Raw genomic sequence first — 27,798 nt, forward strand, 5'->3', positions numbered from 1 at the left:
GAGATTCGATCGTCGATATCTTCATACCTAGTTCAATCTCGTTACCGGCAAGTCCGTTTACTCGTTCCATAATACATCACCTCGTGACCAACTCCTTAATCATTTGCTTGCAAGCTTATGATGTGTATTACCGAGAGGGCCCAGAGATACCTCTCCGATACTCGGAGCGACAAATCCTAATCTTGATCTATGCCAACTCAACAAACACCTTCGGAGATACCTGTAGAGCATCTTTATAATCACCTAGTTACTTTGTGATGTTTGATAGCACACAAGGCATTCCTTAGGTATCCGGGAGTTGCATAATCTCATAGTCTAAGGAATATGTATTTGACATGAAGAAAGCAATAGAAATAAAACTGGACGATCATTATGCTAAGATAACGGATGGGTCTTGTCCATCACATCATTCTCCTAATGATGTGATCTTGTTATCAAATGACAACTCATGTAAATGGTTAGGAAACCTTAACCATCTTTGATCAACAAGCTAGTCTAGTAGAGGCTCACTAGGGACACAATGTTTGTTTATGTATTCACACATGTATTAAGGTTCCCGATCAATACAATTCTAGCATGAATAATAAACCTTTATCATGAATAAGGAAATATAAAATAACAACTTTATTATTGCCACTAGGGCATATTTCCTTCAAAAAGCTAAATAAAAGTGCAAAATAAAGTAAAGGTAAATAAATTGCAGCAAGGTATTTTTGGTTTTTTTGGTTTCGTAGATCTAAAAATAATATGATAAAAATAGACCCGGAGGCCATAGTTTTCACTAGAGTCTTCTCTCTTGATAGAATGCATACGGTGGGTAAACAAATTACTGTTGAACAATTGATAGGAAAGCGCATAGTTATGACGATATCTAAGTCAATGATCATGAATATAGGCATCACATCCATGACAAGTAAACCGACTCCTTCCTGCATCTACTACTATTACTCCACACATGGACCGCTATCCAGCATACATCTAGTGTATTAAGTTAACAAGAACGGAGTAACGCATTAAGCAAGATGACATGATGTAGAGGGATAGATCCAATCAATATGAAATAAACCCCATCCTTTTATCCTTAATGGCAACAATACAAATACATGCATCACTACCCCTTCTGCCACTATGTGAGGACACTACAAGATTGAACCCAAAACAAAGCACCTCTCCCATCGCAAGAAAAATCAATCTAGTTGGCCAAACCAAATCAATAGATCGGAGAGAATTACAAAGCTATCTTAATCATATATAAAAGAGTTCTTGGAAGACTCAAATAATATTCATAGATAATCTAATCATAAATCCACAATTCATCAGATCTCAAGAAACGCACCGCAAAAGAAGATTACATCGCATAGATCTCCAAGAATATTGAGGAGAACATTATATTGAAGATCAAAGAGAGAGAGAGAGACGAAGCCATCTAGCTACTAGCTATGGACCCATAGGTCTGTGGTAAACTACTCATACATCATCGGAAGGGCAGCAAGGTTGATGTAGAATCCCTCCATGATCGAATCCCCCTCCGGGAGAGTACCGGAAAAGTCCCCAAGATGAGATCTCACGAGGACAGAAGCTTGCGGTGGCGGAAAAGTTCTTTTGGTGTGCCCTCTGGTATACGGGGAATGTTTAGGTATTTATGGAGCTAAGATTAGGGTTAGAGGAGCCACCGGGGGACACAAGCTCATAGGGCGCCCCCTAGGGCACGCCTGGTGAGCTTCTGGCTCACCCGTGGACCTTGTGGCCTCCTCCCAAAACTTCCTAGGTGTCTTCTGGCCCAAGAAAATCGTCAAAAGGTTTTGTTCCATTTGGACACCGTTTGGTAATGATTTTCTATAAAAGACAAAAACAAGGAAAATAACAACTGGCACTGGGCACTAGGTTAATAGGTTAGTCCCAAAGAATGATATAAAATAGCATAATAATGCATATAAAACATCAAAGATGGATAAAATAATAGCATGGAACAATAAAAAATTATAGATACATTGGAGACGTATCAACTACCTAATCTCAGAGAGAGCAACCAGGACGAAACTACACCTCCCATATCCATTTTCTGAGAGAGAACCACCTACACTTGTGTTTAGATCAAGGCACTCCACCCTAATTATTTGATCCTTGATTTCTAGTCCCCTCAAGTTGCTTTCCACTCCAATCCTTCTCCCATCACCATGCCAAATCTGTGAGTGTGATTGAGTGTTGAGAAGACTATCTTCTGAAACACAAAAGCAAGGCGTTCATCAACAACAACATCTATTAACTTTTGGAGAGTGGTGTCTCCTAGATTGGTTAGGTGTCATTTGGGAGCCTCCAAGCTTGTGGAGTTGAACCAAGGAGTTTGTACGGGCAAGGAGGTCGCCTAGTTCGGAAAGATCTACCCCGAGTGAGGCTAGTCATTCGTGGGCATAAGCCATGATGGAATAGACAAGGTTGCTTTTTCGTGGACCCTTTGTGGGTGGAGCCCTTCGTGGACTTGCACAACCAATAACCTCCCTGGGTTTAAGTCTCCATCAACGTGGACGTATGATAGCACCACCTATCGGAACCATGCAAAAAATCATCGTGTCTTCATTGTGTTTGATATCTCCGATCCTCTCCTTTATGTTCATATGCAAAGTCTTTACTTTCTACTACCTACAATATAGACTTGCATGTCTAGGGTGTTGATTGACTTGTGATTGTTGCTAAAACTTGCCTACAACTAAAATTGGGAAAATGTTGGGTTTTTATTTGGTCATGTAGTCTAATCACCCCCACTAGACCTACTTATGATCCTACAGCGCTCCAAGCCCATCCTAAGTGACCCTTGGGGGGCTCCCGAAGGAGTACTCCTCAATTAGTTGCTCTTGGTGCTCGATGGTTTATTATGTCCTCTTTATGACAGCCCATCCCTAAAAAACGCGATGGCAGCCCAAGTGCCTAATTGTGTTCCGAGAGAAGCGCCCTATTCCCTGCGAACCGGGGGCTCCCCTATCTCGCTCCTTCAGCGAGTCTAGCTTCTGACTCATTGAAGGGGCGGGCGAGTTGGGCCGGCCCACGCAACGGGAGGCCACAACCTTTTTTTCCTGTTTTTTCTTGTTTTCTGATTTGTTTTTTGCTTTATTCTTGTACTTTTTTTATACTTTAAAATATTATATATATATATATATATATATATAGGGTCGCGCTATTCGTCACCCTGGGTGAGGCATAGTTATTCTTCACCCCCTCTATTTTACCATCAATGCACCGTAAATTTACGTTCCGTAAATTTTGTCTTGTTTCCGACGCAAAAAGGGACTGTAAGAAAATCTATAATCGACGTAAAAAATATTTTATGTTATGTAAAATTACAAACATAAAAACATAGTCTAAAATACACATAAACTGCAAATTTTCTTGTCTTATGACCTATATTTTTATTTTCTTATGTCAAATTTTACGTAGTGAATCAATAGGAATGTAACTATTTGAATTCGAAATGTAATTTAATTATGAAATGATCATAAGATTACCTCGGGTAAAGAATAACTTATTCTGCACCCTGGTTTGATGAATAGTAACACTATATATATATATATATATATATATATATATATATATATATATATATATATATATATATACAAAAAACATTTGAAAAAGGTTGACCAAGTATTTTAAAAATGTTGAACAAGTATTTGAAAAAGTGTTGACCATGTATATAAATTTTTTAATCAAGCATTTGAAATAGAATGTTGAACAATTTTTTTAAAAATGTTGAACGTTTATTTGAAAAATGTTGAACAAGTATTTGAAAAATGTTAAACAAGTATTTAGAAAATGTTGATCATGTATATAAAAATATTAATCAAGCATTTGAAAAGTTGTTGAACAAAAATTTAAAAAATGTTAAACAAATATTTTAAATAATGTGGATCATGTATATAAAATTGTTAATCACACATTTGAAAAAGAATGTTGAACAAGCATTTGAAAAATGTTAATCAAGCATTTAAAAAATGTTAATCAAGCATTTAAAAAATGTTAAATGTGTATTTTTTGACCATGTATTAAGAAAATGACGATTTTTATCTTGTATATGAAAATGTTAATGAAGCATTTGAAAAAGTGTTGAACAAGTGTTTGAAAAATGTTAATCAAGCCTTTGGAAAATGTTAAAATGTATATAAGAAATGTTGACCATGTATTCAAAACATGTTAATTTTTTTATTTGAAAACTGTTAATCAAGCATTTAAAACACTATTAAAAATGTTGATCATGTATCCAGAAAATATTTATTAAACATTTCAATAAATGATAAAATTTTGTTATAGAAAAAATGTTGACCATAGATTTAAAAATATTAAATGTGTATTGGATAAATGTTAAACGTGTATTAGAAAAATATTGTGACATAAAAAAAATGTCAAATGAAAATGAAAGGACCAATGAGAACCAAAAAACTTTAAACTAAAAAAGAAAGTAAGTAATTCAAAAGAAACAATATTTAAAAAGAAAAAAAATGCAAAAAGAACGAAAAAAACAGAGAAGAATGAAAAAGAATTAAAGATCGGAAAAGAAAAACAGGAAAAAAACTGGCTCCGGTCGCGTAGACCACATTGCTATAGCTACCCACCAATGAGAAGTAGGTGGAGTGGCTACCAGCCTCGGCGACCCTATTGTTGTCCCCCCCCCCCCTTTTTAATTTCTTTAAGATGGGTCGACCCAAGTATTGTAGACGCTTCAGTGAGGGTTCTCTACCATCTCGCTGAAATATAGTTGGTGCGGCGAACCGGGAAGAGGAAAGTATCCAGTGCTCAAAAAAATCCGGAAAAAATGAGAATGTTTACAAAGAATGCCACCACATCCTCGAAAAAATTTAGGTCCAAAATCAAAATGTACATTGAGAAACAAAAAAGAGAAATACAGATCTGAATAGTGTCAATCTTGCTTTTGTCTAGGGCAGTATTAGGCGCCGGTGCACCGGCCCAATAGTTGGGCCGGTCGCACCTTAGCCGCCCGATGCAGCGAAGCACAGCCATCTGATCTGGCTTCCGCATCCTCTCCTTCCCCCGTCTCTCGCCTTCCACTTCTTTCCACGTCCCGTCAGCGCCCGTAGTATCCACCCCAACGACCCCGCGCCGGCTCGCCACCACTTGCTTGCCACCGCTTCCTTCCACTTCTTTCCCAGGCTAGCCACTGCTTGCCATCCTCGCCAGGCAGCCACGGTTCCAGCATAAAAACACCGATCCAACCTCGCAGCTCGCCGTAGTAGTAGTTCCAGAACACAGAGACACGGGTTGCAGCACCTCCTGACCAGAGTCCCAGCTCACCGAGGGTTTCCCGCTCGCCGCGGTGACCGTCGTGCTCGCCATGGTCACCTCTCGCTCGCCGTGGTCACCGGTTCCAGCAAAAATAGTTCACGGTTGCAACTCCCACACACTATGGTTGTAGCTTTTTCGCAGGTTGAAGCTTTTCCCCCCATGCCGCTTGAAGCTTTTTCCGCCGTCGCTTGAAGCTTTTGCACCACCAAGTTGAAGCTTTTTCATGGTTGAAGTTTTCTTCCACTGTTTGAAACTTTTCCCTCATGCCTGTTGAAGCTTTTTCCACCACAGGATGAAGCTTTTCCTATGCTGGTTGAAGCATTTCCCACTTACGGGTGAAATCATCGACGACCGTCGCCGTCGATTGCAGCACCAGTTTCTTGTTTAGCTACAACCGGCAAATAAAAAGCTGGAACCAACATATAGTTTTGGTGCATCAGCTGGAGTGTTTTTTGTGGCGACGCTGGCGGCCGCCTCATTTGTTGCATCCGACAAGACAAAAAGCTTCTACCGGCGAGCTTTTTTGCTACCACAACGACTGACGGAAGTAGTAACCAGGAGATGGATTTGCAGCAAACGATCTGTTTTTCAGCGCAAAACCAAAAGCCGATGGTAGCAAATGTGGGCGTCGGTTCCAGCAAAAACCGAAAGCGATGGTAGCATTTCGGTTGCAGCAAAAAAATGCATCGCCGCCGTCGGCCAACACCGCAGTGCATGCAGTGCATGCATGTAGCAAAAAAGTCACTGGTGGTAGCAAAAACAAAGGCTACGCTTGTAGCAAAAATGTCGATATTCCAGCAGGACGAACTCTGGTGATAGCATTTTTGGGGGTGGTTCCAGCAAAACTCCCCGCCGGTTCCAGCAAACTTGGTCGCCGGTTGCAACTTCCTGTGAGCCCCTATCGCAGCTCCAGGTTGTGGCTTGCTCCATCGCAGGACGCGGCCGCTGCTCTCCGGTGGTGCGCCGGCGTCTTCTGGTTGAAGCTTTTGTCGTCGTTGGTTGTAGCTTTTGGGTCGCCGATTGCAGCATCGATGGAGGAGCAAAAACTTTTGGGTTTTGTTTGGAAGAAGAGATGCTTGCAACGGCAGATAGATGGCGTTCGTGAAAGCAGCAGGGGGTCGTGCCGCTGACGCCGGCGAGCTCGTACTGCAGGAGATGGGATGAGATTAGACAGAAGCGGAAGGAAGAAGAAAGAGAGAAAAAGAAAAAAATAGAGAAAGAAAACATTTGGGTCCACCAAGCATGCGTTGCCAGCCTATCTCGCGCGTGAAAAAAGAAAGCCAGCGGGAGCGAACCGGCGGAGCGCTTCGGCCGGCGCTCCGGCCCGAAACGTTTACCTTTTGTCTATTCTTTACACTATTCATGCTAGATTTCACATTTTTGTTTCTCAATGTGTGATTCGAGTTTGGACCTGAAATTTTTAGGGTTTGTACTCACATTGATTGTGAACATTCATAATTTTTTGTGAATTTTTTAAAACATTAAAAAAATATTTACTAACATTTGAAGTACGGGAGTACCCTAAGGCTGGGAGGGAGCACCGGATACTTGAACCCCGCTGTGCCTGGAGGGGACACACGTGAACCCCGCTGTGCCTGTGCAGCGAGAGCAGATCTCCGGCCACATGGCCCACAAGACCGAGTGGACGTCGCACGGTCACCTGCGCAGGCGCGGCCGCGCGGGGAACGTAGTCACGGGCGCGTAGAAGAAAGAAGCACCGTGCCGGCTCGGTCGGACATTCGGACTGCGCCTCTGAGCTTCTGCGCCATGGACGGTGGAGCCATGCCACGAACGTAGCAGGCAAACTATTCCGGCATCCGCGTTCACGCGGAGCCAGGCACCCGGCCGGCCGGCCGGCCCACGGGCGGTCACGGGCGCGCTGCCGCTGCTGGCCCTGGCTAGCGCCCTACCGTCCGAGAGCCGGAAACCGGTGTGATGTTGAGGTCGAACGGTGTCACGAGGCAACGGCCGGGCGGTGCAGCTGGGACCAGGGCTGCGCCGGCCACCACGTACGTCTTGCCTGACCGATCAAAATGTTAGCTGCTGCTGGTGGCGTGGGTCACCTCAATTTTGTCGCGAGCTCGCCGTCTTGGGGAGGTCACGTGAATGCTTCTAGAGAGTTCCCCGCCCAACGTTGACACGTGTCGTAGGTATATGTGAGCTTTTTTTTTCCTAGCAAAAGAAAAAACATCTACGTTTCTACGTAGTATAAACGCATCTTAAAAGTGTTTGTGTTAGGATGTCATTTGACCATAAAAATGAAAATTTATACGCTCCTGACACATCCGAGCATCTTGTATGCCTACACTATTCATGGACAGGAGTAAATTAACCTGGGTATCGAATCGCCGCTCTCTGAAGATATGGATGCTCATAATATATTTGATTTGTCCTCTATTGTACAATCTTTAGTTGCTTGGCCCATTTAAATTTTTTAATAACTCCAAGACCCTTGGATGTAAAAAGGTGTCGACTGGGATTGTTTTTGCATGAAAATTAAGCAACTCGACTCACTATTGATTATATTTCTTGTGGTGGAATATTTGAATCCAGATTCAAGTTTTAGATTTGGCACGAGTGCTTAGGTTTCTTGCATTTACTCTAATTTTTTGTGTTATTTTTTTCAGTGGGAGACGACGTGCCCTTATGGACACGTGGTGACCGTCAATCTCAAGATTTGTCGCCCTAGCCTCTCGGAGAAGTTTATAGAGGTACTCTGTGTGCATGGTCCATCGGGGTGAGTGCAAGTTCGCCTGTGTGCTTTTGTTGGTCAAAAAGACACGATGACACTTTTATGGGCCGAAATACAACTCAAGACCGCATAATTTATTCTTTCTTTTGCTACGTGCCACTGAATTGAAACAAGTTTTGTGAACAATTTATTTGGTGTCATGTTCTAAAAGAGACCTCTTTTGGTGACACATTGTAGCATCCATGCCATCTTTGATCATGTGTTGTAGTGTATGTTGATGGATCACTATTTTTTAGGCGTTCGCAGTTGGGGTACTCTTCAAACCGAAACAATAGTGTAATTGGACTGTAGGTGTTGATCGTAGGAACGATTTTTTTAGCGACATAATATGAGATGCACATATAATGGGTTGTAAATGTGAGAACTGAGAATGTGCTCACTGTACCGGGAGTCTGAGATTCGCATTAATTTGAGCATGATGCCCCTGTGTATTTCATTCGATTTTCAAAATAGTATATGGGCCGGAGAATCCCACATTAGCTTGGGGGGTGGGGGTGGGGGGTATATGAGTTTGCATACTTAAGAAGTTGTCAAGTTTGAACAAATAGTCGGCAAAATCTTTACCTACTAATAAAGCAGCTATCCCTTCTGGTCGTCCGTCATTAGTACTTTTGCATAAAAGCCCTTAAAGTTTATATGAATCAACCCGCAGTCCAAGGTCAACCCAAACAGTTACGAGCGATAGAAAAAAAAACACTCCCAATCGCATCTCCACCTCCAGCGCTCCGCCACCCCCTGCCGCGAGCCGCCGGCCGCAGCCCCGCCGCAGCCCGCCGCCACCGCCTACCCCGCTGGAGACACTCGAGGCCGCGGCCGTTGCCGGCTCCCACACCCGCGGGCCTCCGTCGCAAGCGGAGGCAAGGAGGTGGCGGGGTTCTTGGTGGTCGCCGGCGTGGCGAGGGCCGAAGGGGTCGCCGGCACGGGTGTCGGGCGCGGTCGGAGCAGAGGAACGCGGGCGGCGGCGCGGCGTAGGAAGGCGGGGCTGGTGCTGGAGCTTGAGGGCGCGAACGCCATGGCATGCGTCCAGATGACGGCAGAGGGCCAGGGGTGGCTTGGCTTGGTGCTGGAGCTTGATGGCGCGGCCGCCATGGCATGTGTACAGATGACAGTAGAGGGCCAGGCGTGCCTTGGCGTCGCTAAGAGCCACGAGGTCATCGCTGCCGGCCTCCGCGCACCAGCTGCTGCAAACCCCCCTGCGCCATCGCCGTGGGACGCCTGCGTTCTGCTGCTCCATTGCCGGCACCTGTCCCTGTGCGGCGCGTGCGAACCCGCCGTGAACACCTGCCCCGTGTGCGCGGCCACCAAGAACGCCTCGCTCCATGTCCTCCTTTCTTGACCATCGAACTCCGAGCCCCGGCTGGGATCAATAGGCAACAGTGGGCAAAGAAATTAAAACTGAGAAAGAAGATGATCTTAAAGCGAGATCAAAAGGAGGAAGATGGATGGATGGATGATAATGATAAAAAAGATATGCCGCTGGTGAGCAATATAGGACCTTGTTACCCAACCTGGGATGCACGGCGGGGCAAAGCGGCGGCCCGCGGGAGGGGTGCGCAACGGCTTGGGCGTGCAGACACGGGATGGCGGGCGAACTCCACCGAATCTAGGAATGGGGACAGCGCAGGCCGCAGATCCGGTGGCGCAAGCTCTTCGTAGAGACCGGCGGCGGCGGTTGGGGCCTACTTGAGGCGGCCATGGCCCGTTCCTGTAGGGGGAGTAGAGAGAGAGGGAGGGGGGGGGGGGGATGAAACGGGAAGAATAAAAGCGAAAAGAAAGAGGTTGCGAAGTGGGGCCGTGGTTCTCCGGCGAGGTTGCTGCCGGCGCCGGGCATCGATGCTGAATGAACGCCGCGGCGGGTGCAGCCGGCAGAGGCGGCGCATCCCGAGGAGGAGCTCGTCGGGGTTGGGGGATGGATACTTCTTTATATTATTGGGTTGTCGATAGCGTGTGAAATCATAACGCTGGAGCGCCAGCGAGGCATCTGGTTTCTTCTGGCTATCAACCAACGTGTTAGCGCTGGCGTGCACGCATGTTGAGCGGACAGATGAATACCTCTGAGTTCATTATACGCAGATACACACAAGGTATTAGGTACAGATAGATTTTTTTTATTTTGTGCTAAAAAGGTTATTTTTTGGATACAGAATCCATATATGTACGTGGATTCAAGCTCTATACATGCATCCTACAGAATTAGTGGCTCGTATTTTTTCGTGAAATCTGCTTATATAATTTTACAAAGTGTCTGCATACTTTAAAAAATGGTTCTGTAATTTAAAATGTGTTTGTGCTTTTTGAAAAAATACAAGATTTTTCAAAAAGTGCCTTTGCATTTTAATTTGTTTGTATTAGTTTTTAAAAAAGGGTTTATGTATTGAAATATTGTTCACATTTTCTTTAAAAAATCACCCTTTTTAAAAATGTTCATGTAATTCTAAAAGTGTTTGCATGTTAAATAGTTTTGTAGTTTTAGAAAGGTTATGTGATTTAAGAAAGTGTCCGTGTGTTTTAAAAAGAAAATGTTAATGCATTCTAGAAAAGAATACAATTAAAAGCAAGTTGGATTATGAGGAACGATGTATGAAGTAGGTGCAGAGTGTAGCTCGTGTAGGGCGGCCCTTAGGTCCAGCTCGACTAGATTAGTTTTATAAAAATTATAAATACCCCTTTGCTTTGGCGCGGTTCAATGATAAGTTTGTTGTGTGATGGCCAAGATTAAAGGGGATTTTTTTCCTTACCCACTTGTGGGCCCTAAATTCATGATTGATTTTTCTTTACAATCTGCTAATTGGAGCAGTCGAATAACCTGGGTTAATTTGTTTCTCGATCAATCCTGTGTAAGGTTAATGCATAGTGCCTTTTCACGTATTTTCTCTTGACATCGAATTGATATGCATATTGCACTCGGTGAGAAATTTTTCAATAACTCACACTAATATACTAATCTAGATACCGTCAACAATCTAGATATTATCCTTCATCTGTTGTTTCGTTGGCCATACATCAAGATCTGTGTCATATGTGGATGTGAACCAGATGTTGCCAATTCTGACATCACCCTTGATGAGGTCATCAGAATAACATTCCAAAGGAAAAGTTTAGTGTCATTTTATTGTATCATTTTGTTAGCATCGTCCTTACAAGTTTAGAGTAGCGAGCCTCCGAAGCTTCGTCTTTCATCTTTTTTTTTCTCACCCATCATTTCATACCAATCATATTGGATTGTTATATTTTTTTCTACACTCTCGTTGCAACGCACGGGCATTTGTGCTAGTAATACTTAATACAAGCAGCATTGCTTGATCACAACTTGGCACACGTACTACATGCATTGGATAGCTAGACACACCAATTGCAGATACAACCCCAAGTACAAACACTATTGCATCTCCCCCGCAACACACACGAAACATGCACAACAATTGGCACACCAGATACAGTAGATCTGAAGCAGTTCTACATTCAGAACCAACAAAGTAAGCAGACAAGGATATCGACGAACCCAACATGCATGCAGTCACGAATGAACGTTGTTTTCGTGTGCGCGCGCTGCATGCAAGTACATGATGAACTACGTATCTTAATCAAGCGCAAATGAAGCCACTTGGGAGGTTCTTGCCGCAGTAGTTGACGAGGAGGCTGAGCTTGACGGGGATGTCGAGGCTGATACCGAGCACGTTGGCCTTGATGGCCGTGCAGAGGCAGACGGCGGCCTCGAGGTCGGCGAGGCCGCCGAGGATGCTGCAGCACGGCTCGGCCGGCGGCTGGCCGACCTGGGCGAGGACGAGGCCCAGGACGTCGGCGCACGCAGCGAGCTTCAGCGCGTTCTTGGGGCACTTGCTGTGGGACGGCGTCGGTGTCGGGGTCGCCGGAGTCGGCGTCGGGCAGCTATCGCCGCACGCGTTGGCCACGGTGAAGACGAGGACCAGGCTGAGGGCCACGAGGAGGCAGGCCTTCGGCGCCATGGCTGCTGAAAACCCGATGGTGCAGAGGTGCTTGCACGTACGGGTTGGCTAGAACTAGAAGAGTGCTTGTGCGACTGTGAACGTGGCTGAAGAACCCGGGGCACGTACGTGGGTATTTGTAGAGGAGAACCGAAATCCTAGCTTCATCATCATTTTCATAATACTCCATCTTACAAGATGTATCTGCAGATACCTCCCTGAAGAAAATGATTCACGAGCAGAATAAGTCGTAGCTCGGTCCTGCGAGTCCGTGAGACGCGTAGGGCTGGCTTGAGCTGTGGCCAGATCGGGCGCAGAGGCAGATGTTCGTATCATTGCTTTCTGAAATGCGAAGATGACATGTCTCGGACTGCTAGCCGTGCACGGTAACCCATGTGCAGGCAGTGGAGCTGGCAAGGTAGAATGGCAGTGAGGCAGCGGCAAGGCTCCAAGACGACGGCTCGGCAGCTTGCTCTGCTTGTGGGCCTGACGGTCAATGCTGTGCTGCCGTTGGCACCCTCTTGGCCAGCTCCCTGGCTGGTTCGTGCTCGATCGGTTTCTGCCCTGCCATGGCATCAACTTCAGCGTCATTTCATTGGGTCGCTTGACGAGTGAATACGATTCACATGTCACACAGCACGTCTGGGGAGACCAGGAGATCCACCGAGAAGGGATACCGACATTTTTTTTTGAAGGGATACCGACTTTTGGGTGGGGCAGCACACTGCGCCGGTTGTCGATGGGCAATTACCTGCGTCTATGGGCCGCATGATGATCAAAGGAGGGCGAGTTTTCTTCTGAAGCTGCAGCAGATCGCCAACCAGGTGACCACGCCATGGCTTGTTCTCCGTGATTTGAACCTTATCACGTCTGCGGAGGATAAGAACAACCCCAATCTAAACCGGCAATGGATGTTACGTTTCCGGCAGGCCCTAAACGCCTCATGTTTGAAGGAGATCGATCTTGTGAGGAGGCGATACACCTGGTCAAACGAGCAATCGCCGCCCACTCTTGTGCGCCTTGATAGAGCATTCTGTACAGTGGAATGGGAGCTTAGGTTCCGGGCGGCAAAACTACTACCCCAATCTTCTTCCATGTCGGACCATTGCCCATTGCTTCTAGTTAATGAGGGAATGCTCAAGAAATAGAGGCGCTTTCAGTTTGAACTCTACTGGCAGTTCATCCATGGCTTTCAGGAGGTGGTGGCAGCTGCCTGAAACAGTGTGCCAATTATAGTAGACCCGGTTTATTCTTTCAACAAGAAACTAAGGGCTGTTGCGAGGGCCTTGAAGGTGTGGAGTAAGACTAAAGTTGGTAATCTCTAGATGCAGCTCCTTGCGGCCTAGGAACTGATCCTTCGATTGGATTGTGCTCAAGATGACAGAACACTAGTTGCTTATGAGGCGGCCTTGCGCTCAAAGCTCAAATCAAGGTGTCTGGGCCTTGCAGTCCTATTACGGATCAAGCAACGGCAACGCGTCAAGGTTTCTTGGTTGAAAGATGGGATGTCGAGCTCCAAGATGTTCTTCATCAAAGCTAACTCCCGCGCCAAACGAAGCGCTATCCACTCTATGATCTCGCCACATGGATCGCTCATTACTGACCAAGAGGGCATCCTTAACAGCGTCGGGGAGCATTTTTCTGCTGTTCTAGGTGCACCAAGCGTAACAGACTCCACATTCTGCTGGGTTTTCTAAAGATTTTTCTGACGGATCTTCAAGAACTAGAGCAAAATTTCTCTATGGACGAAATTAAGGAGGCCATTTGGGATATGCCCTTGGACAAAGCACCCGGCCCCGATGGCTTCCCTGGCGCATTTTATCGTGCATGTTGGGACATTATAAAGCTAGACCTTCTGAGTGTCTTTCATAGCCTGCACAATCTCAATGTCAGATCCCTGCATATTATAAATGAAGCCCTCATAGTACTAATCCCGAAGAAGAAAGACCCAATGATGATTGGGGACTATCGCCCAATCAACCTGATTCACAGCCTCATAAAAATCATCATGAAGGTTTTAGCTAGAAGGTTGGCCCCGAGGCTGTCGACGCTAATATCCAAGTGTCAGAGTGCGTTCATGAGCGGTCGCTGCATTCACGAAAACTTCGTGTATGTACAACACTTGGCAAAGCACTACCATCATGCGCGAATACCAACGGTTCTCCTCAAACTTGATTTGGCAAAGGCCTTTGACTCGGTGTCCTCGTCGTACATTCTGGACTACATTAAGGCCATGGGATTTGGTACTAGATGGTGTGAATGGATCGCATTGATCCTTTCATCCTCTTCATCGATGGTCATGGTAAATGGTGCCCCGTCGGCACAAATCTGGCACAAACAAGGATTTAGACAGGGAGACCCGCTATCCCCCTTTCTGTTCATCATTGCCATGGAGCCGCTGCATAGAATTTCCGACCTCGCTACAGAGCATGGAGTTCTCTCAAAATTAAGAGGTCGAGCTGCTACTATGAGGGTCTCCTTGTATGCAGATGATTTGGCGCTCTTTGTAAACCCCTCGCAAGAGAATATGAGGATGGTGGGGTATATTCTGGACATCTTCCGGAAGGTGACCGAACTAAAGACAAACTTCAACAAAAGTGTTGCACTCCCAATCAGTTGTGATGGCATTGATCTGGAACAAATTCTACTGTCTTTGGGCGTGCCCTCCGCCACATTCCCTTGCACATATCTTGGGATGACATTATCCATCAGGAAGCTTCAGAAGATCCACTACCTAAATATCATGTCAAAATTTGACAGTAGGATGGCCGGTTGGAAAGGAAAACTCATGTCGAAAGGGGATAGGCTTCTGCTTGCAAGGTCGGCCCTGCAATCACTCCCAGTATACTTGCTAACTTCCCAAAAGCTACCAAAATGGTTGCTGCGATGGTTTGATCAGAGGACACGCGCTTGGTTTTGGTGCGCGGAGGACAAATGCAATGGGGGAAACTGCAGGGTGAGATGGGATGTGGTCTGTTGGCCAAAGCAACTGGGCGGTCTTGGTATGCTCGATTTGGATAAATTTGCAAGAGTCTTGAGGATGAGGTGGCTATGGCTGCGATGGACTCCAGCAAAAATCCCAATAATCGGCACTTATGGCCCATGTGATGAGGAAGACTTTGCGGTATTTGCCAGTGCAACGAGAGTAACCATAGGGGATGGTAAAACGACATTGTTCTGGAAGGACGCTTGGTTACAAGGCATGGCGCCAAGGGACATTGCCCCCACTCTGTTTAATGCATCAAGCAGAAAAGGGCGTACGGCATATGACGCACTGCTTCGGGATAATTGGCTTCACGACCTCGAACGGCAATGGAACGATGACATGATTGAGGAGCTCATCGGGCTATCTACCATGCTAGAGCATATTCAGCTAAGCACCTTACTGCCTGACTCAATCACTTGGAAGCTGACGAGCGATGGCACATACTCCTCTAGCTCGGCCTATCACCTGCAATTTGAAGGAATGGTCCAATCTGAATCCTACAAGTGTATATGGAGGATATGGGCTCCTGTCAAGTGCAAGATCTTCCTATGGACGGCAGTGCAACGCAAGATTCTGATGGCAGATGTGCTAATGCTCAGAGGTTGGGAGAACAATTACTTCTGCCCATTGTGCATCCGCAACCTTGAGACAGCCAAACACATTTTTGCTGAATGTCCATGGTCACGGAGAGTGTGGGATAGTATGGCAACTCTAGCTAGGCTGCCTTCGTTGTCACCCTCGGGATGGAACACAGACGCGACGCTGCTGGACTGGCTACCTCGGCTCGGTGGCGGACTCTCTGATGCTTCGCGACGGAAAGGTGCGCAGGCGCTTGCGGCGTTGATCTGTTGGAAAATCTGGCTTGAGCGCAACAGAATAATTTTTCAGTATAAGGAGCTCCCAGTGGCAGCCATGGTTAATCGTATTCGTGATGAAGCGACAATTTGGATATTGGCAGGGTGTCCAATACCATTTGACCCGGGCTGAACGAGCTAGGATAGGCAGCAGTGTTGGTTGCATAGCAAAGCTTGCAACGGTTGTTTTCTTTTTGTTTTGTTATTCTTTGCTCCCTGACCTCACTCTATAACTGGCCGTCGGCCTCCTTCTTCTTAATGAAATCACAATAGTTCTCCTGCTGTCTTTCAAAAAAAAAGATGAAGCCTTCTAGCATGGTTTGATGGCCTCGTTTTTTTCCGACAAAGGGTGGATTTTATTGGATCAAAATGGAGCATTAAAAAATACAAACATAATGAGTACACACATGGCCTCTGCATAACTAAGATGCACACAACCAACATCAACGCGCACACACACAAAAAAAAACATGCTGATAAATAGCAAAGTCAAATAAAACCAAAGCTATGCACATGCGATAAAAAAACACAAAAGCGATCAGACCGGTGATCAGCAAACTAAATCAGTGACCGTATCCGCACCAACCATCCCATAACATCACACGACCGACGAGATTCTTCAACAGCAACGCCTTCAGGAAGGGACTAGCGCTCAAGCGCCACCGTCACCGGATCCAACCATCCAACGTTAGAATCTAGGTTATCACCCTAACGAACCTGACCGAGCATATCCTAGCAATGCCTTCAAGAAGGTAATGATGTAAAAGCATCGCCATTGCCAGATATAACCAACTCGGGTCAGATCTAGGGTTTCACCCTAGAGCTCGAGACCAGGTGCTCAAGCAGCACCACCATCAACATCATATGTGTTTTCACCACCACTTGTCCACGATCCCAGCAGCTGCATGCGATGTGCTCAGGTGTTGCACAACCATCCATTTACGTCAAGGCACCGTCCATAATTTTTATCTCCCCGCCAAAATAAACCATCGGATCTTGAGAAAGCAGCCCTTAGAAAGACCTTTCGCTGATCACCGCGCTTCACATGGCCCTTCCCATGCCCATCGGGGTGTAATGGCATGAACTGACGCACGAAAGTCATATCACCGTCACGGCCTGCGAAGAACCTATGATGGTCACCAAAACCTGCAGTTCGATGACAGATTGGCCGACGCCGGCACGGTCAGGCCGAATCCAAGCGAGGGGCTGGCGCGTCCTGGTGCTCATCTCTGTGGCTCAGTGCGTCCTTGTGAGAGGCGCCGGCAGACGTAATAGCCAAGAGCAGGCGGCTGGATCACGTACACGTACAACACAAGAAAGCGGTGGCCAGTAACCTGGATTGCATCCATCTGAGCATGTTTTGGACATGTAAACAGCATGGCTTGGATCCATCCATATGAGCACGTTTTGGACATGCAAATAGCCCATGTTGGATCCGTCCGCTATGGTTGTTGTCACCGGGTCTTTTGACCGAGCAAGAGCATGCCGCAACCGCCGTCATCCGCAGATCCAACGGCCGCTGCTGAGGCTCCACTCCCGTCGATGCACGAGCCGCCATCCACGGATCCAACGGCCACCGCCGGGGCTTCGCCTCTGGACGATCCAATCTGCACAAGGATCTGAAAGTGCAACTATCCTTGGGTGGTTTTGGTAATTCCTAACAACATATAGCTCATTGAACTAATGCTCTTTCAAGATGACCATTTCAGAAAGTTCAATGATTGGCATGGCATGGACTAGGAATGTGGACCCCTCAAAATGCTAAGGACACACATTGGCTCAAGCTCAAGACTCTACATTTTCATTTTAATGATCCAAGATCACATTGAGTCCATAGGAAAAGCTAATAGTATTAAAAGGGGATGAGGTGTTGCTTAATGGCTTGCTTGCTCAAAATGCTTAGTGATATGCTCCAAAATCCCTCAACCACTTTCTCATATCCACATATGTCCCAAACCAAAAGTCAAACTCGGGCCCACCGATTTGATCTATCCGGCGCCACCGAGTTCATTTGACATAGCCATAGCCAAAAACCCTAATCACTTAGGTCTCACCGATAGGGATCTCGGTCTCACTGAGATGGGACTGCAAACTCCCTGTTTCCCTTTGTAACATTTCGGTCTAACCGAGATGAGCGATCGGACCCACTGAGTTCGCAATGCAAACTCTCTGTTTCCCTTTCGTAACGTTTCGGTCTCACTGAAATGAGCGATTCGGTCCCACCGAGTTTGCCTGACCAACTCTCATTTTGCCTTTTACAGAAATCGGTCCTACCGAGTTTATGTGACCGGTCTCACCGAGATTACATTATGCCCTAACCCTAATGAAATCGGTCCCACCGAAAAGCCTAACACTCAAATCTTGAACTGAATCGGTCTGACCGAGTTTTCTGATTCGGTCCCACCGAGTTTGGTAAATTGTGTAACTGTTAGATTTTGTGTGGAGGCTATATATACTCCCCCACCCTTCCTTCATTAGTAAGGGAGAGCCATCAGAACGTGCCTACACTTCCAGCATTCATTTTCTGAGAGAGAACTACCTACTATTGTGTTGAGACCAAGATATTCCATTCCAACCATATGAATCTTGATCTCTAGCCTTCCCCAAGTTGCTTTCCACTCAAATCATCTTTCCACCAAATCCAAATCAGTGAGAGAGAGTTGAGTGTTGGGGAGACTATCATTTGAAGCACAAGAGCAAGGAGTTCATTATCAACACACCATCTATTACATTTTGGAGAGTGGTGTCTCCTAGATTGGTTAGGTGTCACTTGGGAGCCTCCGACAAGATTGTGGAGTTGAACCAAGGAGTTTGTACGGGCAAGGAGATCGCCTACTTCATGAAGATCTACCCTAGTGAGGCAATTCCTTCGTGGGCGATGGCCATGGTGGGATAGACAAGGTTGCTTCTTTGTGGACCCTTCGTGGGTGGAGCCCTCCGTGGACTCGCGCAACCGTTACCCTTCATGGGTTGAAGTCTCCATCAATGTGGATGTACGATAGCACCACCCATCGGAACCACATGAAAAATCTCCGTGTCTACATTGCGTTTGCTCCCTCTAAAGTCCTTCCTTTACCTTCATGTGCAATGATTTACATTCCACTGCTATACTCTTAGACTTGCTTGTGTAGGTTGATTGCTTGACTTGTTATAAGTTGCTAAAATCTGCCAAGACTTAAAATTGGGAAAAGGCTAGATTTTTATTTGCTCAAGTAGTCTAATCACCCCCCTCTAGACATACTTTCGATCCTACAGGATCCACTAACCGCCGTCTTATCGCCAGAATAGAGAGAGCCCCCCCGCCGCCGCCACTGCATAGGCTTTGCCTGGCGCTAGCCTCTGGCGGCGGCGAGGGGGGAGGAACCGGTGATGGGGTCGAAGGTATGGTGGATCGATCGCCGCCCGTGTTGCCTAGGTTAGGTGACGCGGGGGCCCGTCTCCAAACCTCTTTCTACCTCCGTTTTTAACACATGCATACGCTCTTTGGTGGAGCGGTGCTTCATCTTTCTCATTGATGGCGGCCGATCTTGGAGGCGTGGCGCAGTGGAGATTCATCGTTCGATGCTCGGAGATGGACTCGTGCAGGAGGAGGATGTTGTCTGGCGTCATGGTGGCGTCGATGGCAGAGAGGCCTAGCAAGGTCGGTGCATTAGTTTTTGCTCTGAAGATGGATTGGTGGAAGACAGCGGCAACAACACATGAGAGTGCGTCGGACCGGTTTGTACCCCAAACCCAGTATGTGCTTGGTTGGGGCCTCTAGCTTTAGATGCTAGGCTTTGGTGCGATGTCTGTTTGGTATTAGGCTCCGACTATTGATACGTCTCCAACGTATCTACTTTTCCAAACACTTTTTCCCTTGTTTTGGACTCTAACTTGCATGATTTGAATGTAACTAACCCGGACTGACGCTGTTTTCAGCAGAATTACCACGGTGTTATTTATGTGCAGGAGCAAACGTTCTCGGAATGACCTGAAACTTCACGGAGCAACTTTTCAGAAAATATGAAAAATACCTGCAAAAGATGAAGGCCAGGGGGCCCATGACCTGCCTACGAGGGTGGGGGGCGCGCCCCCTACCTCGTGGGCCCCCTATTGCCTCTCCGACTCGAACTCCAACTCCATATATTGAGTTTCGGGGAGAAAAAAATCAAGGAGAAGAAATCATCACGTTTTATGATACGGAGCCACCGCCAAGCCCTAAAACCTCTCGGGAGGGCTGATCTGGAGTCCGTTCGGGGCTCCGGAGAGGGGAATCCGTCGCCATCGTCATCATCAACCATCCTCCATCACCAATTTCATGATGCTCACCGCCATGCTTGAGTAATTTCATCTTAGGCTTGCTGGACGGTGATGGGTTGGATTGGATCTATCATGTAATCAAGTTAGTTTTGTTAGGGTTTCATCCCTAGTATCCACTGTGTTCTGAGATTGATGTTGCTATGACTTTGCTATGCTTAATGCTTGTCACTAGGGCCCGAGTGCCATGATTTCAGATCTGAACCTATTATGTTTTCATCAATATATGAGTGTTCTTGATCCTATCTTGCAAGTCTATAGTGACCTATTATGTGTTATGATCCGTTAGCCCCGAAGTGACAATAATCGGGATACTTACCGGTGATGACCGTAGTTTGAGGAGTTCATGTATTCACTATGTGTTAATGCTTTGTTCTGGTTCTCTATTAAAAGGAGGCCTTAATATCCCTTAGTTTCCGTAAGGACCCCGCTGCCACGGGAGGGTAGGACAAAAGATGCCATGCAAGTTCTTTTCCATAAGCACGTATGACTATATTCAGAATACATGCCTACATTACATTGACGAACTGGAGCTAGTTCTGTGTCACCCTAGGTTATGACTGTTACATGATGAACCACATCCGGCATAATTCTCCATCACCGATCCATTGCCTACGAGCTTTCCACATATAGTTCTTCGCTTTTTTCCTTCCTGTTTCTATTGCTATCATCACTACAAAATACCAAAAACATTGCTTTTACTACCGTTACCTTTTGTTACCGTTATCACTACTATCATATTACTTTGCTACTAAATACTTTGCTGTAGATATTAAGTTTCCAGGTGTGGTTGAATTGACAACTCAGCTGCTAATACTTGAGAGTATTCTTTGGCTCCCCTTGTGTCGAATCAATAAATTTGGGTTGAATACTTTACCCTCGAAAACTGTTGCGATTCCCTATACTTGCGGGTTATCAAGACTATTTTCTGGCGCCGTTGCCGGGGAGCATAGCTCTACTCTTTGAGTCACTTGGGTTATATATCTGCTTATCATTATGAAGAACTTGAAAGATCCAAGAACTAAGATTTATCCCTCAACTACGAGGGGAGGTAAGGAACTGCCATCTAGCTCCGCACTTGATTCACCTTCTGTTTTCAATAAGCTTGCGACACCTACACCTGCTTCTGCTATTCATTCTGATATGTCGCATGTTATTGATGATGCCACTTCTGCTATGCATGATACTTATGATGAAACTACCTCTATGCCTGATACTACTGTGCCACTTAGTGATTTTCTTGATGAACAACTTGCTAGAGCTAGAGAAATTGAAAATATTGAATCTGATGATACTGATGAAAGTGATTGTCAGTGTCAAAACCGGCGGATCTCGGGTAGGGGGTCCCGAACTGTGCGTCTAGGCCGGATGGTAACAGGAGACAGGGGGCACTTTATTTTACCCAGGTTCGGGCCCTCTCGATGGAGGTAATACCCTACTCCTGCTTGATTAATATTGATGATATGGGTAGTACAAGAGTAGATCTACCACGAGATCAAGGAGGCTAAACCCTAGAAGCTAGCCTATGGTATGATTGTGTATGGAGTTGGTCCCCCACAGACTACAACCCTCCGGTTTATATAGACACCGGATAGGGTTAGGGTTACATAAAGTCGGTTACAATGGTAGGAGATCTCGAATATCTGCATCGCCAAGCTTGCCTTCCACGCCAAGGAAAGTACCATCCGGAGACGGGACGAAGTCTTCAATCTTGTATCTTTATAGTCCAGGAGTCCGGCTGAAGGTATAGTCCGGCTATCCGAACACCCCCTAATCCAGGAATCCCTCAGTAGCCCCTGAACCAGGCTTCAATGATGACGAGTCCGGCGCGCAAATTGTCTTCGGCATTGCAAGGCGGGTTCCTCCTCCAAATCCTTCATAGAAGATTGTAAACACCAAGAGTAGTGTCCGGCTCTGCAAAATAAGTTTCCACATATTGCCATAGAGAGAATAATATTGACACAAATCAAATCTGCTGACGTATTCTGCAGTGCGCCATCACACTATAGCCAAGTCCTTTACTCGAATCGTTTTTACTTTTCCACCTCAGCATGTTTTGCGAGGTGGTTTCCTTGGCACGTCTTGTCAAAGCAGAGATCGTGTGCCCCCCTTTTACGGGATCCTCATCAATACGGACGTGGGTAACCCAATCGTGCCCGTTAGCATGTTTTCTCGATTAAAGGCGAGTCCCAAATGGTTACGGGGAGGGCTCTTGGTATTCAACCTCTTATAAAGAGACCAAGGCCTTACTCCCTTTTTCAATCTCAAACGAGTTCGCCCGTTGCCTCGAGTTCCAACACCCTAGGCTTCAGATTCCAGGCGCTTCGGACCTTCGACAATGTCCGGTTCCGACCTCCAAGGCCGATGGATGCCGTCCTCCGTCATGGAGGGGGACGTGCTAAAGTTGAGAGAGGCTAAGTTCTTGACCGCCGAAATTCCGCATAGGTTGCCTGTTCAAGGGCAAGCTATTCCTAGCCCCCAGCCTGGCGAGAGCGTAGTGTTCATGTCTCACTTCCTTTGGGGGTTAGGCTTCCCGATGGATCCCTTCGTGAGGGGGCTGCTGTTTTATTACGGGCTGGAATTTCATGACTTAGCTCCGGAGTCCATCCTCCATATCTCCTCATTCATCGTTGTATGCGAAGCGTTCCTCTGTGTTACCCCTCACTTCGGATTGTGGCTCAAGACCTTTGGAGTGGAGCCGAAGATGATCGAGGGACGGCATGCAGAGTGCGGAGGCACTGTCATAAGTAAGAATGCTGATGCTCCATGGCCCGAGGGCTTCTTTCAAGAGGAGCTCGGCTTGTGGCAACGAGAATGGTTCTATATCACCGCTCCCAGGAGCGCCAAGTGGGCGGCGCCTCCTGCCTTTCGCTCGGGTCCCCCACCACGGCAGGCGTCATGGGTCAATAAAGGATTAGATTAGGGGTTATCCAAAGACGTGCCCTTGTTGCAGGGCCGCATTAGGGATCTCCTAGAAGGAGACCTCAACCTGGTTAAGGTGACACAGGTCATGCTGATTCGCCGAATACTGCCCAGCAAACGTCGCCCCCTTCGCCTGTGGGAGTTTAATCCAGAGGGACCGCGAGCTCTCCAGAACTTCATGGGCGCAACGCCCGTGGAGATGTATAGACTGTTCTTCGGATCACAAGAGATGTGTCCGGATTTAACCGAGGACGCAGGCCTAAGCTGCAATCGCCCGGATACTCAAGTAAGCAACCTTGTGCCCGGACCTTCCATCCATATAATTGTCATAAGCTTGCCCCTAAAAGAGCCATCCTTTTGAGCAGGAGTGGATAGCGAAGGCAAAGCTGATCAGGTGTCCGGCTCCCCTTCCTGAAACCAGGCCGGATCCTGTGTTGGTCAGGATGTTGGAGACAATGCCTTTGGCGGGGGAGGACAAGGAAGCTATGGCCTCCTCGAAGGAGGCTGCTCCGAAGGGAGGAACCGACAATTCCTCTCCCGAGGGGAAGAAGAGAGCTGCCTCTAACGACCCGGAAACCGTGGTCTCGAAATGGGGGAGAAAATCCTCGTCAGAGGGTCCGGCACCGGGGAGTTCCTCGGCCGGACTATGCCCTCAAGGGGATCAGCCCTCCAGCGAGCCATAAGTAGAGAGAGGTGTTCCTTTTGAAGGATGAGAAAAATCTTTGATTTATATCTGAGAAGACTAACCGAAATTTTACCTTGTAGCTCGGACCTCAGCCCTTCTCAGCAGAGCTCGTCTTCGGGGGATCTTCTTCCGGAGATGATGGAGAGCGGGACGCCTCCCCCTGCCGTGCCGCCTAGCGAGGCGGGCGACCTTGAGGTGTCGTCGCGGAGAGTTTCTCCGAATCCGGCAGGGGCGAAAGGTGGTAGTGCGGTCCCCCGAAGTTCTCCGCGTCCGGCCTTCGAAAGGGGCCATAGGACAAGTCCGGCACCGTCTGGTGCTCAGCCGGAGGAGCTAAAGGTTCTGCTGGGGCGAGCTTCTATCTCAGAGGAGCACCGTGCATTGATGGGCACGGTGATTGAAAGGATTTCATCCGCAGAAAACGGATTGCATGAGGCCGTCAAGAGTTTACTGACGGGTTTTGAGGTACGTTAGATAATGTACACTTTTGTCAGTTGCGCATAAATACGATGCGCCCTGTGTAGATAGTAGCCCCTGAGACTCTGCGTGTTTTCAAGAAATGACGGCACATAGAGGATCATAATCCCAGGTCTAAGATGTCTTTGAATCTAGGTGGCGAGGTGTCCGGAATCAAGCCGGACTAATGATGTGGCCAAACTAAAGCGGCAACTGGACGTGGCAGATGCCCACATCGCGCTTGTCAACAAGCGGCTTGATGAGGCTCAAGGTATGTAATTCTTCGGGCGGCGCCAGGTAAGAGGAGCTTCATGCCAGTGTCTTACAATGTGTGTGTTTGACGCAGATGGTGCGGCCGCCGTGGAGAATCTTAGGGCAGAACTTGCCCGAGCGAAGGAGCAAGCCAGAAAAAGTGATGCGGCTGCCAAGAAGGCCCGTGAAGAGCTGATAGCCGAACAGGCTGCTCATTGTCGAAGCAAAGAGGAGATGGCCGAGATGGCCGAAAAGTTAAGAAGCGCTACCGACCGTTGCAAACTTCTTGAAAAAGAAGACCAGGCAAAACAGACGGATTTAGAGAAAGCCGTTGCCGATGCCAAGGACGCTCGCTCTGCGATGAGAGCTGCGAAAGAGGAGCTGCGTCAGGCCGAACAGATTGCGGATGGAAAGCCCTTTATGCTGCGGAGGAAGTTTTGTGATCCGAAGTTTGCTCCGTTGGACCGGATGTGGAGTGTGAAGGACACCTATCTGGACTTGGCAACTAGTGCCGCTGATGCGACCGAACACTTTCGAGATCAGAAAGACTGCGAAGTGGAAAAGCTTTTCTGGTCGCAGTTTCATAATCCAGAGCGTCCACTGGCAGTGGATGATCGTTTGGCTCAATGGGCCAAACTGAATAGGTTGTCCGGACTCGCCATGAAGTACGTCATGGATCATCTGTGGCCGGGGAGATCGAAGCCGAAGAGTTATTTCAGCTTGGTGCAGCAATTCCTTGACGCGGTGCCGCATATAAATGCAGTTAAGAGGTCAGCATGCATAGAGGGCGCTAGGATGGCTCTAGCCCGTGTTAAGACATACTGGGCAGAAATGGAGACCACCGTTGTTGCGTCCCGAGATTCGGACCGAAGCCGAGTACCCTCCGAGCACTATTTTCAGGAAGTTCTTGAAGGCGCTCGTGTAATAGAGACGCAGTGCCCGAAGGATGCTATGTTATGATAGCATATGTAATTATAAAGTAATATTTTGATAAACTGTAGTGGCCTATTTTATACTTGTGCCTCCAAGTATTGTAAACACCTTCTATGCGGCCGTTTTAAGATATATATCTATATGTATAGAATCTGAAAGATGTCAGTCGTTGGCTTCAGCCCCCACGCACATAGTGCGGGGGTGCTCGCAGAAGACGCATTTTCACACTTAACCCAACGTCTTGGTCCTACAAAGGAGGTGATAGCGCAGCGGGCCAGGCAACCGGACTATAATGCTTTAACACTTTCACTTAGCCATAGGAGTTTGAAAATGAGACTCTTTAGGTAGCTCCTTGGTGGCAACTGCGTTCGTCCGAATTCGGGGTGCATATGTGCCTGACCGGGAAGCGGTCCTTCGTTAAAGCGGAGGAATCCGATAGATTCCGATCGGTCCTCGAGTGGCTGACTAGTCTCACGCTACATCATGACAGTCAGTTTTCAGCTTTCTCTACTGAGGTGCTCGCCCTGGCCGAACCGGGGGCACAATCGCAGTAGTTCTCCTGGTGCTACCTTAGCCGATAGAGCGGAACGTAAGGTAGCCGAACTCAGGAGCCGGGCAACCCAACATTTGACCAAAGACATGATTCGGAGCTGATGCATATAATGCCAAAACTCGCGACGCCGAACACTCCCTAAGGTGTTCGGTCTTTATGAGTGCGGGCCAAACAACACTCTTTATTGAAAAAGCCCCTAGTGTCCAGGTACATGCAAAAATTCTGACGTGGCCACATGCCAAGACGCCAGCCTCCTCCTTGGTTATATTGGAAAGAAAAACCAGGGGATGTGTAGCAACAAGAGACAGTAAAAAAGGTTTACGCAGGGTCTTAATCTAAAAAGAATCCTTTAGGACGGGTCCCTACTGCACGTCTGCGCCTGTGTCTCCGTTGTGCCGTATCCTGGACGGGCGCCGCACGACGTTCATCTGTAAAAGAGAGGAACTGAGTTGAAAATGGGTCATGCAAAAAAAGGAAAGAAATTTAAAATAAGCAAAGTATAAATTAAGATATGGAAGTTTGAGCTTTATTGTCTCTTATTGTATATGCGTGGAGCCCCTTGTGCGGGGGTATATGGCTTCTAGGCCTGCATCAATGATGATTTTGCACCGAACTCGTCTATCCGCGTTCGTGGTCTTTAAATGACCTATTTTAAAGTTTTTTGGCCGGTGAGGCCATTTTGCTGTGGGGCTGTTAAAGCGGCCGCACTGTCCTCCGCTTGGGGAGGCGCACTTTAGTGCTTCCCCATCAAAGAGATGATGCCTCGTGGACCGGGCATCTTAAGCGTAAGAGATGCATAATGTGGTATTGCGTTAAATCGAGCGAAAGCTTCACGTCCCAGTAGTGCTTGATAGCGACTTGAGAACGGGACGACGTGGAAGGTCAGCTTTTCGCGGCGGAGGTTATCGGCAGAGCTGAATGTGACTGTGAGCCGGAGAAAACCCGTACAATGGGTGTCCGGACCAGGTATTACCCCTTGAAAGGAGGTTTTGCTGCGGCAGATTCTTGTTGGGTTTATCCCCATGTGCTGTATTGTATCCTGATATATCAGGTTTAGTCCGCTGCCGCCGTCCATAAGGACATTTGAAAACTTTAGTCCGCCAATTATTGGATCGAGTATCAAGGCAGTCCATCCCACATTCTTGATATTCCTAGAATAATCTAGCTGATCGAAGGTGATCGGTTTTGACAACCAGTGGCAGGATCCTTTGGGGATGGGCCGTGTGGTGCGTACCTTTACGGGCACCGCACGTTTTGTTATGTGAAGTGAGTTCACTGTTTTTACTTCTTTTGGGAAGTTCTTTTGTTTCCTGGTGCTCTGCTGTTGGGGTTCGTCCTCATCTTCGCTTGGTGTGTCGAGCCCCTTGTGTTCGGCATTGAGTCTGCCGGATTGTTTGAAGACCCAACAGTCTCTGTGGGTATGGTTAGCAGGCTTCCCGAGAGTATTGTGTATCTGACATATCCTGTCCAGGATTTTATTTAGGTTGGATGGATCGTCCCTGTTATCCTGGGGCGGCGATTTTTCCTGATTTTGTCGTGAGCCTTTGAATCCGGCGTTGACTGCCGTGCTCTTCGGACTTTTGTCCTTAATCCAGCGACGGTCCTTGTTGCGTCGCGGTCTTCTGTTTCCATCCCTGGTTTCGGATGTACTTGGGTCGCTGGGGCCGCACCTTGCCAACCAGCTGTCCTCTCCCACACAAAAGCGGGTCATGAGGCTTGTTAGTGCGGCCATTGTTCTTGGCTTTTCTTGGCCGAGGTGTCTGGCGAGCCATTCGTCTCGGACGTTATGTCTGAAAGCTGCTAAGGCTTCGGCGTCCGGACAGTCGACTATCTGATTCTTTTTAGTGAGGAATCTATTCCAGAACTGCCGAGCTGA

General features: G+C 47.3%; 1 protein-coding gene across 1 annotated transcript; it reads right to left on the reverse strand.

Annotated features, from left to right (window-relative positions):
• Positions 1-11,324: 11,324 nt before the first annotated feature.
• Positions 11,325-12,110, reverse strand: LOC125512272 (putative lipid-binding protein AIR1B). Its single transcript, XM_048677370.2, has one exon. The coding sequence runs from the start codon at positions 12,007-12,009 to the stop codon at positions 11,629-11,631; it is 381 nt and encodes a 126-aa protein (XP_048533327.1). The 5' UTR covers positions 12,010-12,110; the 3' UTR covers positions 11,325-11,628.
• Between the last annotated feature and the right edge of the window lie 15,688 nt (positions 12,111-27,798).

This window comes from Triticum urartu, chromosome 6A (assembly GCF_056163025.1).
Source record: "Triticum urartu cultivar PI428250 chromosome 6A, HENAU_Tu73, whole genome shotgun sequence".
NCBI lineage: Eukaryota > Viridiplantae > Streptophyta > Magnoliopsida > Poales > Poaceae > Triticum > Triticum urartu.